General features: G+C 43.5%; 1 protein-coding gene across 3 annotated transcripts; it reads left to right on the top strand.

Annotated features, from left to right (window-relative positions):
- The first annotated feature begins 84 nt into the window (after positions 1-84).
- Positions 85-17,885, top strand: Utp15 (UTP15, small subunit processome component). 3 transcript variants are annotated; one of them, XM_039102170.2, is made up of 14 exons: positions 85-220; positions 369-577; positions 2,773-2,937; positions 4,348-4,440; positions 4,525-4,709; positions 6,043-6,221; positions 6,810-6,935; positions 8,829-8,964; positions 9,949-10,033; positions 10,786-10,935; positions 11,585-11,686; positions 12,415-12,548; positions 12,674-12,732; positions 15,415-17,885. In XM_039102170.2, exons 3-14 carry the CDS (start codon positions 2,848-2,850, stop codon positions 15,660-15,662), a joined length of 1,587 nt encoding a protein of 528 aa, XP_038958098.1. In that variant the 5' UTR covers positions 85-220; positions 369-577; positions 2,773-2,847; the 3' UTR covers positions 15,663-17,885. The 3 variants fall into 3 exon arrangements, with proteins under 3 accessions (XP_038958098.1, XP_063137788.1, NP_001101117.1); XM_063281718.1 differs by having other exon boundaries at positions 85-381; NM_001107647.2 differs by lacking the exon at positions 369-577 and having other exon boundaries at positions 112-220; positions 15,415-16,528.

The raw sequence follows: 17,885 nt of genomic DNA, 5'->3' as shown, positions 1-17,885 counted from the left end.
GACGCTTTCTTGTAGTTCTTGGGTCCGTACGGCTCCTGCGCGTGCGCCGTTGCGTCATCTTCCCGCGACGCGCTTCTGCGCCTCTGCGTTTCCGGCTCTTGGAGTGTCCGCGTGATTTTGAGCGAGTGCTTCTGAGTGGTCTGCTGTAGGGAGCTGGCGAAGTCTGGGGAGTCGTCCTGGGGATCGGGGTGCCTCGGCGGACCCTCGGTGCCCCGCGGAGGTAGGCGATGACAGCTCCCGATGGCGGCTCAGGCTCTGCTCAGGCCTCACTGTGATCTCTGACATGCTGGACATTCTGCTCTGGGGCTTCCCAGGCTTCTTAGGAGATCACTGAACTTACCTGCCTCCGTGATTTAATTCTGACCCAGGTTTTGCTCCTCTGTAAGTCGCTCACCTACCCACCGCTGTCAGTCCCTGGAGCAATCTGCTCTTCTCCAAGGCCAAGGACAGAATTCTGTTTTAGTGATTTGAGAATGGCCGGGTATTCGTCTCTCTCCGCACTATACGCTCTACTCCTTTTGTGCCCATCGTGTCACGTTATGCTTAAGAGAGCCCGCTGAAGTGACATTATTTCCAGGTAGAATTAAACATCTTCCACTTCCATGTTCTTAGTACTCTAATTACAAGGTTTATTTGATCACACCTTGTGTTGTCGTAATGCAGGTTATTCAGTGAATCCCAGTTTCTTAGGGTCTGACTTGGTCCAGTGATTTTCCTTCCATTTGTTTTCATAGCATCTCGCTGTTTGCATTGTCTTCCCTCGCATTTCCCCGCCAAGGCTGTTCTTCATTTGTGTAACCTATTAAGCCACCGCTACTTCGCACTTCTTTCCTCGAAAACTATTCTTGAAAAATAGACTTAAGAGGTACTCCTCATGTATCAGATCTGTTTTGGTGTCTGTTTTTCTTATTTAGTGAGCTAAGAATGGTTTTTGCAGATAAACATACTGTCTTATGTACAGTGATTTGGCTTGGAATTAAATGAAATAGCCCTGGACCTCAAAGATTTTTATTTTCTTTCAATAACAACAACAAATGTGTTTGTGATTATTGGGGAACCCTCGTGTCAAAACTGAAATTTTTTTTCTTGCTCTGTCATTAACTATAGAATATCTTCTGTTTTGTCCGTTAGTTGGCCAAATCTAAAGTATTTACTATCTGGCTCTTGATGGGAAGTGTTTGGGAACACTTGTTGGAAGGTAGAAAGGGATTTCTGAGGAATTTCCTGTGATGACCTTAAGTAGGAAATACATAGAGAAAGAGCATTCCAGATATTTTGAAGCAAAAATGAGTGTGACGTGTTCAGTGAACTGTAAAACAAGCAGTTGGTAATAGCAAGAGGTGAAGCTTAAAGGGCGAGAGCAAAAGGAACCTTATATGCTTTGGTAGTGTTGGGTTTTGAGCAACACTGGTAACTATTTGGAAGATGGATGAGGGAGTCTAGGAGACTTTCAAACGGTATAGCTTTTATTTCGGTAGTCAAAAAAAGACACACAAGTGCAATTGAACTAGGGTTAAGTGGACTTAAAGTTTAGAAATATTTGAGAGATTAAGGGATGGGGAGATGTCTTAGTGGATAAGGGGGGAGGGGTAAAAATCCCCAGCACCCAGGTAAAAAGGAGAGCTTGGGCAAGTGTGCCTATAATCCAGTGCTAGGAGGCAGAGACTGGAGGAGCCCCCAGGGTTGCTAGTCAGCCCGACTAGCTAAGCAGTATTGTCAGTTGGTGAGTTTCTGAGAGACTTTATCCTGTCTCAGAAAATGAGATGCAGCACCATAGAGAAAGACTCTCTGGCTTCTACATTCAAACACACACTTGCACACAAAGGAATATTTGAGAGATGAAATCTTGATACTTTTTCGAGCCTTAGGGATGAGGAGGAAAGCTGAGTAGATTCCTAGTAGACACAATCACTTTGAGCATTTGAAGGTGTAGATTATATCTGTATAATCTGTATATTGCCTTTGTATTTCCACCAGTGCTTTGAATACTGTCTTGTACATTGTAGGTGGAAGTGAATAGCAAGGCTTCCCCCCTGAAGTCTGCTTTGTTTCATCAAAATAGCAATCAGAGTAAGTCATTCTGGTTGCCTTGGTGCTGCTGATGTTGTCTTTGCAGACTTCAGAACAGATGGAGAGTCTCATCCTTGGAATTGTCCATCTGATAGTCTTGACTCTCCTCAGTTGAATGCTTCCCATGTTAAGAACTTAGATTCTTCCTTTTACCTCATTCTGTCACTTTTGAGTTTCCTCTATTTCGGTTTTCTTTCCTACAGTTTGAACCTTTCAAATCTTTGAGTGTCTTGAGTGTCTAATTTCATGTCTTGTGCCAGCACATTCTCTAATTTCATCTTAAGCTTCTAGACCAAAACATTAATCTTTTTGCCATCTTTTATTTTTTAGGAAGTCAAGTCTGTAGAGATAATGTTGTATTTCTAGTTCTGTATTACTTCCTCTGACAAGAAAGTGAATGTTCTAGGCCTGCATGCTTTTCCAGTTCACTTACTGGAAGGTCGAGTCATGTTTATTCTCAAGCATTACAGTCTGGTCTGGGAGGTTTAAGGATATACACATACAGCCTATATGTATAGATGGTGCAATATGGACCCCAGATCTCTGTGCTTCAAGTGTCTTCCATGGTTTCAGGGAAATGGTTTATTGGTCATTAATCTATAAAGTTCCACACAGCCTTGGGAAAGGAAGTGGAACAAAAATCCTCCTTGCATAGGAGAGTTTGTAAACAGTATGTGCTTTAAGATTTGTTCTGTGTTTCAGACCCAGAGCAGAATCACTGCTATTCTTTAGCTCCAGACTACTGACTCCCGTCCAAAAGTGCACTTGCATGAAACCATGGCTGGTTATAAACCTGTAGTGATTCAGACATATCCTGTACTTGGTGAGAAAATCACCCAAGACACTCTGTACTGGAACAACTATAAGGTAAAGTTTGAGAGGAAATGAGGGAGGGGGTTTGGACCATTCTTATCCATTTATGTCAGTGTCTCCAGCTCGTGCTGGCAGAACTGTTAACTGAAACGAATAGTTTGGTGGGTAATTTGTTATCTACTTTTTCTTAGAGTTTCACGTCAAAGTCCGTACCACTTAATTATTTTGACCACGCAGATGCTTAACACAGAACATGTGTGTAAATGGCAAATAAAACTGTAAAACTCAAATCTGAAGTGCAAGGGACTTTCTTGCCTTTCTTACTCTGAACTTAGCAGCTCTGTGCCTGCTAACAATGCTTACAATGACTAAATTGGGATTAGAAAGTTTGTGGAAAATGATATTTAATCAGACAATAAAAATATAAGAAGAGACTGAGTTTACTTACCAATTAAAACAGACGCAGCTCAGTTGGTAGAGTGCATGAGGCGTGGAGTTCAGTTTCTGGCCCTGCACAAACCTGTCTGGTGGTGTGTGCCTGTAACACCCCACACTTGGGAGGTAGAGGCAGGGTGTTCAGGGTTCAGGGTCATCCTTGGTTACTCGGGAGTTTGAGTTTAGGGTACTTTCAACCACGTCAAATTAAGATACTTGATGCTCTGCAGAGGACCTGGGTTCAGTTTGCCGCACCCACATTGGGCAGTTTCCAGTTGCCTTTTACTTCAGTTCCACAGGATGCGGTATCTTTTTGGCCTTAGCAGGCAGCTCACACCTGTGCATGTTTAGACAAACGTGTAGCATAAAACAAAAAACGGGTTTAGATGCTGTATTTTCTCTTACAGTGGCATAAATGAGAGAAATTGAGGGAGGGAAATGACAGTAGCTGTCAACGGTTTTTTAAAGCATGTTGCTTTTGGCTTTGTACTCACAGCTTGAAACGAAACATACTTTCAGGGATTTGCTAAGACATACAAGTGTTTATTGAAGTATTCAATGTAATATTGGAATTCTTAAAAAAAATATGTCCATTAGGTGTGAATTGGCTCAATTAAGTTAAAATGTATCTTTATAAAAATGGATGGTAAATCTATTGCTTATATGCAGCGATAAAGTGGGTTGGTTGCTGTAAACATGGTGTAGACTTGGTTACATGGTCTGACCATCTCTTACTAACAGAGTCATATCTGCATGATGCTGGTGTAGGCTCAGCTCGCTCTTGTTGGGATTCAGAGTAAAGTCAGCCGCTGAAGCGTCATCGGCTTTCCAGCTGCTGACTCCCTGGATTCACAGGGGTCGTCTAGGGAGTGAGCGTGCTTTCCTCTTTTCTTCCCTTCACATTTCTGTGTAATTACAACCTACGAACCATTCCCAAGGACTAAAGGAACTGCTCTGTAGGAAATGGCATAATACTTAAAGTACAACTTGCCCTTTAACTCTGTCAATACTCTCTTGTTTTTCATGAAGACCCCTGTTCAGATTAAGGAATTTGGTGCAGTGTCCAAAGTAGACTTTTCTCCTCAGCCTCCATATAACTATGCCGTCACAGCTTCTTCAAGGGTAAGTACAGAGGTTAACATCTTTGGTCTTGTTACAAGATTTTCTGCTGAGCCATCTTGTGAGCTACTGGTTTTTGTCTTACAGATCCACATTTATGGCCGGTACTCTCAAGAGCCTGTAAAAACCTTTTCCCGCTTTAAGGACACAGCATACTGTGCTACTTTTCGTCAGGATGGTCAGTTGCTTGTCGCTGGCAGTGAAGATGGCGTGGTTCAACTTTTTGATATTAGTGGGAGGGCTCCCCTCAGGCAATTTGAAGGCCACACAAAGTAAGCACCAGTGTGATTGTTTTTGTTGTCATCTGTTGTTTTTCTGCTGCGAGCCCTGTCTGCATGCTTTTTATAAACACACATTAGTTGTGTGAAGATTCTGTCTGTATGTTCTTTAATTGTTTTGTTGTTCTCAAAGAACTTGACCCGAGTTCTGCCATCCAGTTCCCAGTGCCTGTGCCGTCTCTAAAATCGTGTGTTTTGATTTGTGGTCTTTTCCCCCGGATGAATTCAGCTAACTTTAGTTTCAGGGCTACTAAAGTCATTGCTGAGACTGCTACTGATTTGAAGTATTGAAGTGGTTTGTTTTATTTATTTTGTTTTATACTTTTATTGCAAAGTGTCAGCATGTTTGTACCCATCATTGAAACCCTCAGAACAGAAACTCTCTTAATGAGGTTCCATTCTATGGCAAGTCTTTCGAAAGAGCTCTTTGTTTATGTTTTGTAAAAAGTACCTTTGCAGAGCTGGAGAGATGGCTCAGTGATTACGTGCAAAAGGTGCAGTTCCCAGCACTCACAGGATGTTCACAGCCATCTGTAAGCCCAGGAGTGAGGGCACCAGGCATGCACGTGTACCCAGACACACATGCACATCAAACACCATACCCATAAAATAAGTGAATAAAAACTGGAAAATTACCTTTGTTATAGCACTCAAAACTTAATTTCATCAATTACTGGCATTCTAGAAAATATAATGTAAGGCTGTTACTTAATATTCTTGCTAACCTAATAGTAACATAGTATTACATTTCAGAGTTTGCCTTAAGGACAGACGTCTATTTTAAAGATTTTTTCCATTTCTCTTACTTTCTCTTGCATAGACACTTTCTGTTTTCTGAAGTTGAATATTTATTTACTTCTCATATGTGTGTATTTGGGTGTGTACATGCTGTGGCATGCATGTGGAGATGAGAGGACCACATTCTGGAGTTGGTTCTTTCCTTTCACTACTGAGGTCCCAGAGATGAAACTCACTTTACCCAGTGAGTCATCTCGCTGGCCCGAACCTCAGAGATCTTTTCTTTTTTTTTTTCTTTTTTTTTTTTTTAAAGAGTTATTCATTTATTTATATAAGTACACTGTAGCTGTCTTCAGACACACCAGAAGAGGGCATCAGATCTCTTTACAGATGGTTGTGAGCCACCATGTGGTTGCTGGGAATTGAACTCATGACCTCTGGAAGAGCAGTTGGGTGCTCTTAACAGCTGAGCCATCTCTCCAGCCCTCAGAGATCTTTTCAAACCATCTGCGAAGGAACATTTTTCGTTAGAAGATGTCAACAGTAGTTTGCCCCTTGGTTTGTAATCTGTCGACTTTTGCTCTTTCAGAGCGGTTCATACAGTAGATTTTACAGCTGACAAATATCACGTGGTCTCTGGAGCCGATGACTATACTGTTAAATTATGGGATATTCCAAACTCCAAAGAAATTCTGACATTCAAAGAACATTCTGACTATGTGAGGTGTGGCTGTGCTAGCAAACTGAACCCAGACCTTTTTGTAACAGGTTGGTGATCTGTTTCTCCTTCACTGCTCTAGCTTCTCTTGGGGCGGAGGGGTTTAAATGGGTGTGCATTAGCCTTGTGTATATAGGAACCAGCTCTAGCCTAGAACGTATGCATTCTTAGCCTCATAAATAATACAACAATAAGGTTTTGAATAAGTCTGCTATTTTTTATTTTCTTTTCCTTCTCTTGATAGTGGGTTGTGTGGGAATAGCTTCAGGGTGTCTTTAAAGCATCGTAGATGTCATGTTGCAGTGGGCTCATGGTACCCTGCTTATCAGAGGCAGCTGTAGCAGCCACAGCACTGAGCTGTGTGGTAGGCACAGCTCAGTCTGTGTCAGTGCCTGTCAAGATTCTCAGGCGGTGCCATGGTGACAGGAGCCTGAAGGTCAGAGGTATTCTAAGTAGTATTATACAGTGCTGCAGAAACAGTCGTAGCAGAAAGCTTGGAAGTACTAAGTTGTGTCATGTGTGTGTTTTCAAAAAATCTCATGGAATGTGTTTCTCCTTTTAGTCTTAATGTGTGGATAGACAAACTTTTTATTGTTTTAAAGAATAAAATTTACATAATACAAACATTGGCATTTCAGGATCATATGATCATACCGTGAAGATGTTTGATGCCCGGACAAATAAAAATGTTCTCTGTGTGGAGCATGGGCAGCCTGTGGAGAGTGTCCTCCTTTTCCCCTCTGGAGGGCTTCTGGTGTCTGCAGGTATTGCTTTTCAAAATAGCTTTCACCACTATTGTTGGTTTCAAATAGTTTAGATTTTCTTTATCAGTTGCCATTTGTAAATTATTGGTGTTCAACTGAGTTACATACATAAGGCCACTTCGTTGGTAGGTGGGTTGAGCCAGTAGTTGTCACTTACTGTATGTGGCTCACATCGACACTATGCTATTGTTCACATGTCATCTCAATGCTCTAGACAGTCCTCCCAGTGGTTAGCATTCTGTTTTACACTTAGTGTATAAATGTCCAAGGCAACACTGAGTGGCAGGCCTGAAGGCCTGGAATGTGAGAACTTGACAGATTAGATATGTGTGCCATCTGGCCCCAGAAGTCCACTTCTGTTTCTGTAGCTTTGGTAGCCTTCCCCCAGTGGGCTCCCCCATGCTGGTCTCCTTTCCTGTGTCTCTTGACAAGTTCCTGTCCAGTAAGCAGCACATTGCTGGAGAACATGTGATGTAGAATTAACCAGGCCTTAGGACACGTCCATCAAGCTGCAGTCAGGATGGCTTGGCTGTGTTTACCAACATGAACCTTATAGTTTTGATTTTTCATTTGTCACTAACCAAAACTGTTGGATGTGTTCACCTGGCACTATATAGCTTTACATTTCTCCTTTTTAAAAAGAAATCTTTTGGGGTTGGGGATTTAGCTCAGTGGTAGAGCGCTTGCCTAGCAAGTGCAAGCCCTGGGTTTGGTCCCCAGCTCCGAAAAAAAAAAGAAAAGAAATCTTTTATACATTTTCTGGTATCTGTTTATCTTAAAAAAAATTATGTCATTGTCAGACATAACTCTTTTTCTTGTTGTGGAAAAGAAGTGGAAATGAAAGTCGAATGGGGAAGACTGAGGTCTGTATGCTGCTCTCCTCTGTCACCAGCTATTTATGTGACCTTGGGCAGCCCCTTAACACCTGTGACTGAGGAGGAGGAATTGTATTAGACCAGCAGCTGCAAATTGATCCTTCTCATAAGCGCCACATTCGAACAGGATGGTGGACATTGTGAGCTGGGTATCAGCCCACAGGGCCTCAGACTTGGCAGATGCAAGCCCCTTCTCCCCATGCATGCCTTTTCTGTCTTTCCTATTCTGCATCCACTTGGTGTTTTCTTGAAAATGTGTACAATGTATTATAGGCGGTCTGCCTGCTTGTGTGTCTGTGTGCCGCATCATTCAGTGCCCTCGTAGGTCAGAAGAGGGTGTCAGACTCCCTGGAACTGGATTGTGGGTGGCTGTGAGTTACCATACAAATGCTGGGAACAAAACCCAGGTCCTGTGCAAGATCAGCCAGTGCTCTTAACTGCTGAGCCATCTCTCCAGCTCCTAAGAATGTGTTCTTTGAATCATAGGACTAAATTACCTAGTAAGGATCTTTCTGATTCTAAGAGTAAAATTACTGGGAAGTCTTCCCTTTCTGGAGGTTCATAATGTGTTTAGGAACATGATTTCCACAGCTGTATAGTGTTCCTTAAGTTTGTTTTTGTTAATCTTTTTTCTTTTTTTTTTTTTAATGTGTACATGGGTGGAGTTCAAAGGGTAACTTTCAGGAGTCAGTTGTCTCCTACCATGTGGATCTCAGGGATCAAACTCAGGTCCGCAGGCTTGGTGGGAAACGCCTTTACCTGTAAGATGGTTTTCCTGCAGGCTCAGCAAACTTGTTATACTCGTCCTTAAAAACATATTTTCAGTTTCCCATTTGTTTTGCCGTGCTTAACAGCACTGGTAGCATTTCTGTGACTTGGGGCTCCTAAGCCCCCGCAGACAGTGCTGGCTGCTTGGTGCCCACCCCAGGGAGCCCCAGAGAGAAGTGCTTCCTCGAGCCTCATCGTTCTGAGCAGCAGATAGGCAAAATAGCAACCTACAGGCTCTTTCTCTCCACAGGAGGCCGCTACGTTAAAGTCTGGGACATGTTAAAAGGCGGGCAGCTGCTTGTTTCTTTGAAAAATCATCACAAGACGGTGACGTGTTTATGTCTGAGCAGCTCTGGACAGAGGTTACTTTCCGGCTCACTGGACAGGTAGCATGTTAGACCTTGTATCAAAAACAAAAACTAGACATAGTACCAGCTCATTTGAATATTTCCTGCATTAAGTGTGCAAGTACTGTGAGTTTAAGATTAGAGCACTGAGGCCGTAGCTCAGTGGCCAGAGCGCCCACCTTTGTGTTCAAGGCCCTGAGCACCATTCTCAGCAGGAAATAGCCAAGTTCAGGAGTCTGCTTTTGATGTTCTAGAACTGTGTCGTCGACTCAGCCCATGGCACAGGCTTCATGAGTGATTTTAAATGCTTTAGCAGCCACAGTAAAAGAGAGTAAAAACCCAAAAATTGCTTTCAGTAATGTATTTCATGTTCTCCATTATCTAACATAAGAGTAAAATTGTTATTTTGGATTCAGGATTATTTTGAATAACCGTGGATTGTTATTTCCACATGTAATCCGACTATTTAATAAGATACCAGAAGTGAATACTGTTTCTAAAATGTATGCAGTAATATAATATTTTATAAAGGTTTCTATAGTTTTATGTACCCCGTTTTCTTTAGCTCAGTAGCTACATGTAGCTAGTATCTACAGGGTTGGCTGTAGGACTTACTTCGTTAGTGGTAAATCGTCTCCAAGCTGCCATTTTTTCCCTGCCTTTAAGAAAAGACTTGCAGTTCTATTCCGTGCAGAGCATGGAGGCCAGGGGTGCTGCCTTTGTACCCAAGTGGGGGCTGTGCTGGGGACCCTGCTCTGGGCTCACTGTGTCTGCTCCCTGAGCCTCTGTCTGATCTTCAGAGGACAACGGGGTCACTGTTGTTTAGGTTTATAAATGTGTAGTCAGTCTTAGTGCTCAAAACCAGTTTTCAGGGAACTTGGTAATGAAGTACTTTGTAATTAATATTATGTCAGTGTTTTTAATCTACATTGTAAAATATAATATTCACATAGTTTGCTAACATCAGCGACTCTGTATTTTATGTGCATTTCTGAGGTAACTTCCAGGCTTTCTTTCTCATAGGAAAGTCAAAATCTACAGCACCACTTCCTACAAAGTCGTCCACAGCTTTGACTATGCAGCCTCAATCTTGAGTCTGGCGCTTTCTGTAAGTGATTTTCAAGTTGTTACAAGCCTTGCCTATGCAGTGAGAGTAAAACGGACTCTTAGGGTCTTACCTCTGGATTTAAGGAAAGCAGTTAGCTTGTTTGCCTCAAGTCAGATGCTGGGGCATGCTATTTCTTGGTAACTGAGATGGTCGTCCAGCTTGGTAGCACCTTGGCTGGGCTAGGAAGCTGTAGTCCTTCTTCAACAAATGCAGGGCACTGTAGCACCTGAGAGGCAGGGTGGCTTCAGGGAGAGCTGCAGAACAAGCACTGTGCTTCCTGGAGTCTTCACTGTTGGGCTTCACCAGGAGGCACATTTGGGTACCAGGATATTTGAATATGTTATAAGGAAGTCTCAACCCAGAGAGGAAAAGTAAAGAGAAGACGTTATGGGAGCCAGCTTACGAAAGTGCCATCGTAGGGTCCTTTTTGTATTCAGAGAAAATAGAAAATTCCTTCGAACCTTGTCAAGATGCCATTAGCATTTTCTTAGCATGTGCAGCCATCATCACGGTTCTCATCACACACTGCGCTGGCTTTGCTGTGAGGATGAGAAGGTCTCTCCGTAAAGTGGTGCCCTGGAAGAAAGAGTAGTTTTGCTCTAACAGTTTGGATAGCTCATTGTTAGGAGTGCGTTCGCACTGAGTGGAACTGTGGGTATAGGCACACAGCAGGCCGGATGTAGATACTGATGGAGTTGAAGGTAATATAAGATGTTGGTTAAAGTAGATTGATTTTTTCTGATCACCATCAGCATCAAGATGAGACGGTTGTTGTAGGAATGACCAATGGAATACTGAGCGTTAAACACCGGAAGTCTGAAGCAAAGAAGGAGTCTCTTCCCAGGAGAAGGAGGCCTGCATATCGAACCTTTATTAAAGGAAAAATTTACACGAAGCAACGGGTGATTATGTGTTTTTTTAAATCATTTTTAAAATGTGACATTTCTTAGAAGGGTCAATTCCACCTGTTCCTGGAATTTACTGTAAAGTCTGATACACCTGATACCTACGTTCACTTTCCTTCTTGCCCCTCAAAGTTGGTTCCAGGTGGCTGGACATTATTGAAGAATAACGGGGAGCAGGGACTTAGTACTTAATACCTTGAATCATGCAATAATAAAGTGCTTTCTCACCTTCAATATTGTACCTCTCACCACTGTGTGCTTTGGTCTTCTGAGTGGCATGAAGCTGTAATGTCTCCCTGGTGTCACGGGAGGCTGAGCCGTAAAGTTTCACTGACCCAGGAGTTCAGTAGGTGTGAAGATGAGATCTTGCTCTCTCCAGCTTGTTTTTACTTCTCTCTATATGCAGTCATACTGCCTGCCTTATTTATCTGTCTGTCCGTCCTACTTATTTCTTTTAGTAATTTTGCCCAGAATAGAGCCCCTCGGATCTATGTAAGCTAAAACTCCTAAGTATAGCCATAGTAACATGGCAGAGCGTATCACTTAGCTTGTGGTGCAGTGTAAGAGTGTCCTGACTTTACGTGTATCACTTTATTATGTAGTGGACACTAACTTTTCTTCCTCTGTAACTCTTGCTTTCCTTCAGGATGACATTGTGGTCACTAGGCCAGCGAAGAAGCACCTAGAGTGGTATGACAGGGATCTGAAAAGTTTTCGGATCTCAAAGGCCCTCGACAGAGTCCTCGAGGTGAGTGAGAAATGGTTGTCACTTAAGTTTTAAATCGTGTTTTCAGCGCACATGAATTCTTCGTTTGTTTTCTGTTGCTGCGCGAAGATCACGACTAGAGCAACTTGGGGACAAAAGGGGTCTCTGCTTACAGCTTAGACAGTTTTCTATGTATTTATTGTTATATATTCTTAGTTATATAATTATATATAATTTATACCTAGTTGTATATATTATACATAAATATATCATACTTATATTGTAAGTATTATACTTTATATATTATAGTTTTTAATCCATCATGAAATTGGAAGTCAGGGCAGGAGCTCAAGGCAGAAAACTGGAAGCAGGAACTGAATGAAGTAGAAAGAAACGAACGCTGTTTACTGGATTCCTACCAATGGCTTGCTCAGCTTGCTTTCGTGTACAACCCAGAGCCACCTGCCAGGGCTGGCACCACCCATGTGGACTGGGTCCCTACATCAAGGAATACTCCATAGACTTGTCCACAGGCCCACAGTAAAATGGGGTAGTTTTCAACTGAAGTTCCCTCTTTGCAAATGAACCCTGCTATGATAAAAAATATCCACAATAGGGGTCTGTTACTGAACTGGGAGCTCACCAGGTAGCTGGATTGGCTGGCTGTGAGCTTGACTTAGGATTGTGAAGAAGAGCTTGACAGTTTACTGCAGAGAGCGGTCTTTTTCTGTCTGTCCTTTCGGATGTACTGACTCTGGACATTTTTCTAGCCTAACTGTGTGATAAAGACCCCTGAGGTTACAGTTTCCATCATAAAGGAACTGAATCGGAGAGGCGTCCTTGCCAACGCTCTTGCAGGTCGGGACGAGAAGGAGATTACCCGGGTCCTTAACTTTTTGATAAGGTATGTTGCCTAGTGAGAGACACTTGTCTTTAGTTTGCTCTTCTGGTGGAACGTGTTTGTTTTAGGGACTTTTTTCCTTTTTTTGAGGCTTACAAGATTGATTAAAAAGAAGTTTTGCTTTGCAGGAATCTGTCTCAGCCAAGATTTGCCCCCGTTTTGATTAACGCTGCTGAAATAATCATTGGTGAGTAGCTGTGAGCCGCAGACATTCACATGCGTGTAAAGGTTGGGAGTCAGAGCTGCAGAGCTCAGGGGTGGAGCATTTGTCCAGCGTGTCTGGGTCCCTGAGTTTGAGCTTCAGTACCTTAAAAAGAGAAGCAGGGGACCTGAAACCCAAAACCTAGAGGTGTAGGTGCAATTCAAATGTTGTAAAAGGATATGGTGGCAGACTTGAATTGACTGGATTAGGACAATTATACTTTAATCAGGAAAGTTTTCCCATGCACATCTCTAGGAGTGGATATGTCTGCTGAGTTTGTATAGAGGCCTTTGCTTGAAGTCTGTGCCTGCTGCCCACAGGATAGAAAGCAGCCTCCAGAAAGACTGAAAGCCCAACTGATGTTTACATAAAGCAAAAAAAAAAAAACAAAAAACCACCAAAAACAAACCCAACCCCACCTGAAAAACCACGCCCCCAGAAAAACTAGGAGGGTAAGGATGGAGGGTGGGCATAGGGTAAGCTAGGAATTTAAATGAGTAAAGGTAAGAAATAGTAAGCAAGGGAAGGGGGTTAGCTCAGTGGTAGAGCGCTTGCCTAGCAAGCTCAAGGCCCTGGGTTTGGTCCTCAGCTCCGGGAAAAAAAAAGTAAGGGAAGCTATCGAGGGAAGAGGAACAAGCCGAGAGAGAGAGAGAGAGAGAGAGAGAGAGAGAGAGAGAGAGGAGAGAGTGAGTGTGAGAGAGTGCTTAGGATGAAAGCTGGAAATAGGAGGAACAGAGTATGGTACAGCCAGGGCCACCGTGTCACCCGCTGGCATGGGATGCTGTTGCCCGTGCACTTTTGTATGCAGTGTCTATCCTCAGGCTGCATGGTGAGCCAGAGGACCACCGTGCTGGACAGCACTTTACACGAGAGGTACTCTGCCAGTACCAGTGTGCGTGTGGGAAACACCAAGTGGTTGGATTTCTGTCAAAAGTCTCTGGGGCTCTGAGGTAGGGGGAGGTCAGTCAGGCCAAATGGATGTGTACTGCATCTGCACTGCCGGGGTGTCCCGGTGCTCTGGCCAGGTGGGCCTGCTGCAGCCCCTCACCATCAGATGCCCGTGCACTTGGTCTCTTACTTTCCCACCGGCAGTGCTCAGCTGCACTGAGGTAAAGGGGAGCCCACAGGGCTCCTCTGACCCAGTAGAGTGCAGAGGCCTCTGGGGCTTGGAAGTAAGACACAGGAGCTCCGGCCTCCCTGACTGGAAGAGATCAGTAACACAAGGTGGTTCCTCCCCAGAACAAGCTAAGACATGCAGGGGCCCAGTCTCCACCCTCTGCTTGCTGCTGAATCTCAGCTTTCCTTTTTTTTCCTAGAGTGCCCGGTTATGTAACTGCAGCTCACTGAGGCCATCCTTTTTTTCTCTTCTTTAAAGCCACAAGGAAGGGAATCACCCAGTCTGCTTCTGAGGATGTAGGATAGGGTCCGACATTTCACTTATAAATCTGAAGTTCAGTGTTTGGGTCGCGCTTGGTCCTGCCTGCAGTTTGCTGTCGTTTCCGTGGGGCAAGGAAACGTTCTGTAGACCCGCAGTTCTCTCCGTGAACCTGAAGGTCACCATTGAGCTCAGCTAGTGGTCTTGGGGCTGGGGTGCAGTTGTCTGCCAGGTGCTCAGTGTATTTTTCTTTTATCTTACGGGTGCTGGGACTCAAGTTCAGATGTCACTGCTTGCAGAGCAAGCACTTTACCCACAGTCATCTCCTCAGCCCTCAGTTACCTAATTTTTAGCATGAAAATAAGACTCCCTGCCATTTATTTTGTATAATTATTTCTTTTTTTTTTAAATATTTGGAGACATTTGTTCTTTAGTATTTAGAAAGTATACTGTTAGATACATATACATATGATTTCTTATTTATTTTTATAGGATAGTTTAGGTATTTACATTTCAAATGTTATCCCCTTTCCCAGTTGCCCCCTCTCTCATACCCCCTCCCCCTTGTACTATGAGGATGCCCCCCCTCCTACCCACTCATTCCCACCTCAACACTCTGGCATCCCCTATACTGGGAAAATGAGCCTTCACAGGACCTAGGGCTTCTCCTATTGATGTCAGACAGTGCCATCCTCTGTTACATATTCAACTGGAGTCATGGGTCCCTCCATGTGCACTCATTGGTTATGGTTTAGTCCCTGGCAGCTCTGTGGGTATCTGGTTGGTTGACATTGTTGTTCTTCCTATAGGGTTGCAAGCCCCTTCAGCTCCTTCAATCCTTTCTCTAACTCCTCCATTGGGGTCCCATGCTCAGTCCAATGGTTAGCTGCAAGCATCCTCATCTGTATCAGTAGGGCTCTGGCATAGCCTCTCAGGGGGACATCCATCCTTGGCTCCTGTCATCAAGCACTTCTTGGCATCAGCAATAGTGACTGGGTTTGGTGCTGCATATGGGATGGTTCCCCAGGTGGGGCAGTCTCTGGATTTCCTCCAGTCTCTGCTCCACTCCTTGTCCCTGTATTTCCTCCTGTGAGTATTTTGTCTCCCCTTCTAAGAAGGACTGAAGCATCCACATTTCAAATGCATTTGATCAGGTGTATTGTTATGTTCCCCGTAAGTCACAAATTAATTATTAAAAGTACTGGTATTCAGTGTCTTAATATACTTTCTCTAAATACTGATTTCACTTGCAGAAAATGTTTCTAGTTAATATATTTCCTGTCCCCCTTTAGATATATATTTACCTGTAATTGGCCAGTCATCAGTAGTCGATAAAAAGTTTATAGTACTTCAAGGACTCGTAGAAAAAGAAATCGATTACCAAAGAGAACTCCTAGAAACCTTGGGGATGATGGACATGCTGTTTGCTACCATGACACGGAATGGCAGCGCCCCTGTGTGGGAGCACGTGCCTGCTGAACTCCCAGAGGAGAAGACAGAGTCACCGAGGCAGCCCAGTGACACAGACAAGAACTCCTAACGGGAATTGTGTGACTGAATTACCAGGAAGAGGGCGGCTTCAGTACATTCAAAAGGATGATTGACAGAAGTTTGATGGAAGAGACTGGATTAACTAAAATTGGGGCATAAGTATCTGTTTCAAGATGTGGTTTTCCATGTATTGATTTCTCTTATTTTGTATCGAAGACCTTAGTTGTCTCGGTCACAGTGTCTGTTGACCTTGGATGAATTGATACTGACCTTAATGGAGCCAAAACCTCAGTTGCTGTGGGGCCTTGTGGCCCTCTGGAGAGGTTTCCAAGCGGAGTCCTGCCAAGAGAACAACCTTGGTTTTGTGCTTTCTGCTTTTAGCCTGGGAAATATCAAGAACAGCAATAAGGAAACATCCTTCTCTGTCCTCCCTGCCCCGGGGAGCCTCGCCCTACCCGCTTGCTGGTGTCTTCGAAGTGTTGAGTCAAGTGCTTTCATCAGCTGCTTGTGGGACTGTCTTGTAAGTGTGGCACAACACTGGATATTGCCCCTGGAAGTGTGTTTAGGGTGTGATGAGTCTGTTTTGTCACCCCCAAATTGTGCCCATCACCAGTGTTTTCTTTAGCCTGGCCTATCCAGAGAGAACTGACTGAACCAGTTCCCGCCCCTCAGCCTGCTGCCTCCCTTCCGTCTTCACGGTGCTTCAGCTGTCCTCTCCTCTATTGTGAAGGCCTTTTAGCTTGCACCTGTGTCTTAGAGTGTATCTGTATGTGTAACCCTTTGTAACAATTCTCTTTCTCTGCTTAACACTTCTTCTCTGTTCTTCATTTTGTAGGTCAGATCAAACAGCAGCCAGTTTGTTTTGAAAATTTGTTTTTGAAAGTTCATTGTAAATTATATTTTTTTATAAAGACATTCTGCTCTTCTTGACTTTCTGGGGTGTATCAATTCCTGGTGGACAGTCAGTGGTGTTGACCAGTATCCTGACTGGATAGCCGTCCCTTCCCTGCCTTCCTTCAGTGCCCCACTTAGGTTAATAACGTATCTGGTCATGGCATCTTGAGCTGAAGCAATCCTTAGGGAAAGATTTGTAATAATTTTGCTGCATAATCTCAGTTTTGTAATTTTAGGGTCCCTGTCCCCCCGTTTGTTTTTTAGAATTTCTCTTTATAGGTTTGGCTGTCTTGGAAGTCGCTCTGTGACCAAGTTGGCTTTGAACTCAGAGATCCGTCTGCCTTTACCTCCCAAGCACAAGAATTAAAGGTGTGTGCCACCACCCGACTGAATTTAGGCTTTCTTAAAGCAAAAAGGGGATACATTTAAAATGTTCTGGTGTGGACACACGCTCAACAATAAGGGGTACAATGTCCTTTAGTGGGCTGAAGCGGTTCCGAGATACGGTGGCTTGTGAGGAGCCTGAGTTTGCTTCTTTGAGCAGTTCCAACATTAGTCAAAACGAGAGGCTGTGCTTTTAGTTGAAAAGGCTGATTTACTTAAGTGAATCCTTTTAAATAACTCATCCGGTGTGCGGAGAGTTTGCACGAGCAGTTGTGAGTCTCCTGTGGTCCTGTGCAGCAGTTCTTGGTCCTCATTCTGGCCACAGCTATCCAAGGGTTGAATCGTTCTCTCAGAACATTGAATTTAGTCATTCCATCCCCAAGCTACTGCCCTGGGCGGGCCTGTGAGAGCCCTAACTACTCATTCCCTTTGTCAGACTTGAGAGTGCTATGCTCCTGTAAAATTTATAGCAATTACAAATCCTTATGTAACCCTGGCTGTCCTGGAACTCACTATGTAGACCAGGCTGGCTTCGAACTAACAGAGATCCACCTGCCTCTGAGCCTTCCAGGTGCTGGGAGTTAAAGGTGTGTACCACCACAGCTCAGGGCTTGTTTTTATATTCATTGAAACTTACTTGCTGTGTGAAGTGTTTTAACATAATGACATATTTCACTATGTAACGTTGGCCTTAAGAGTCAAATGCCTAATCAATTTTTAGACCTGTGGTTTTAAGTTGGGAAGTATTTTCTATTTTACTATTGATGCAGAAATAATGAATTGTTGCTGAGAACTTAGTCATTTATGTTTAATTTATTATGTTAATTCAGATTTCAACATATGGAAAGGGTTGCTTGTTTCCAGTCAGATTTCCTACATGTCTGTGCTATTAACTTGCTGAAACAACTGATGTCAAATGGGGCCATTAGAAACTCTGTTGATTGAACGGAAATGAATTCTGTTAAATGCTAATTAAAGTCTCCCTTGAACATGA

Source organism: Rattus norvegicus, chromosome 2, assembly GCF_036323735.1.
Source record: "Rattus norvegicus strain BN/NHsdMcwi chromosome 2, GRCr8, whole genome shotgun sequence".
NCBI lineage: Eukaryota > Metazoa > Chordata > Mammalia > Rodentia > Muridae > Rattus > Rattus norvegicus.
The sequence above is the reverse complement of the archived record's forward strand: the minus strand, read 5'-3'. Positions and strand labels throughout refer to the sequence as shown.

Excerpts from the sequence above, each read along its gene's own strand:
- Utp15 (XM_039102170.2), top strand. The coding sequence starts at position 2,848 with ATGGCTGGTTATAAACCTGTAGTGATTCAGACATATCCTGTACTTGGT. Across the intron at positions 6,936-8,828 it reads AGGGCTTCTGGTGTCTGCAG|GAGGCCGCTACGTTAAAGTC; the intron begins GTATTGCTTTTC and ends TTCTCTCCACAG. Across the intron at positions 11,687-12,414 it reads CCCTCGACAGAGTCCTCGAG|CCTAACTGTGTGATAAAGAC; the intron begins GTGAGTGAGAAA and ends ACATTTTTCTAG.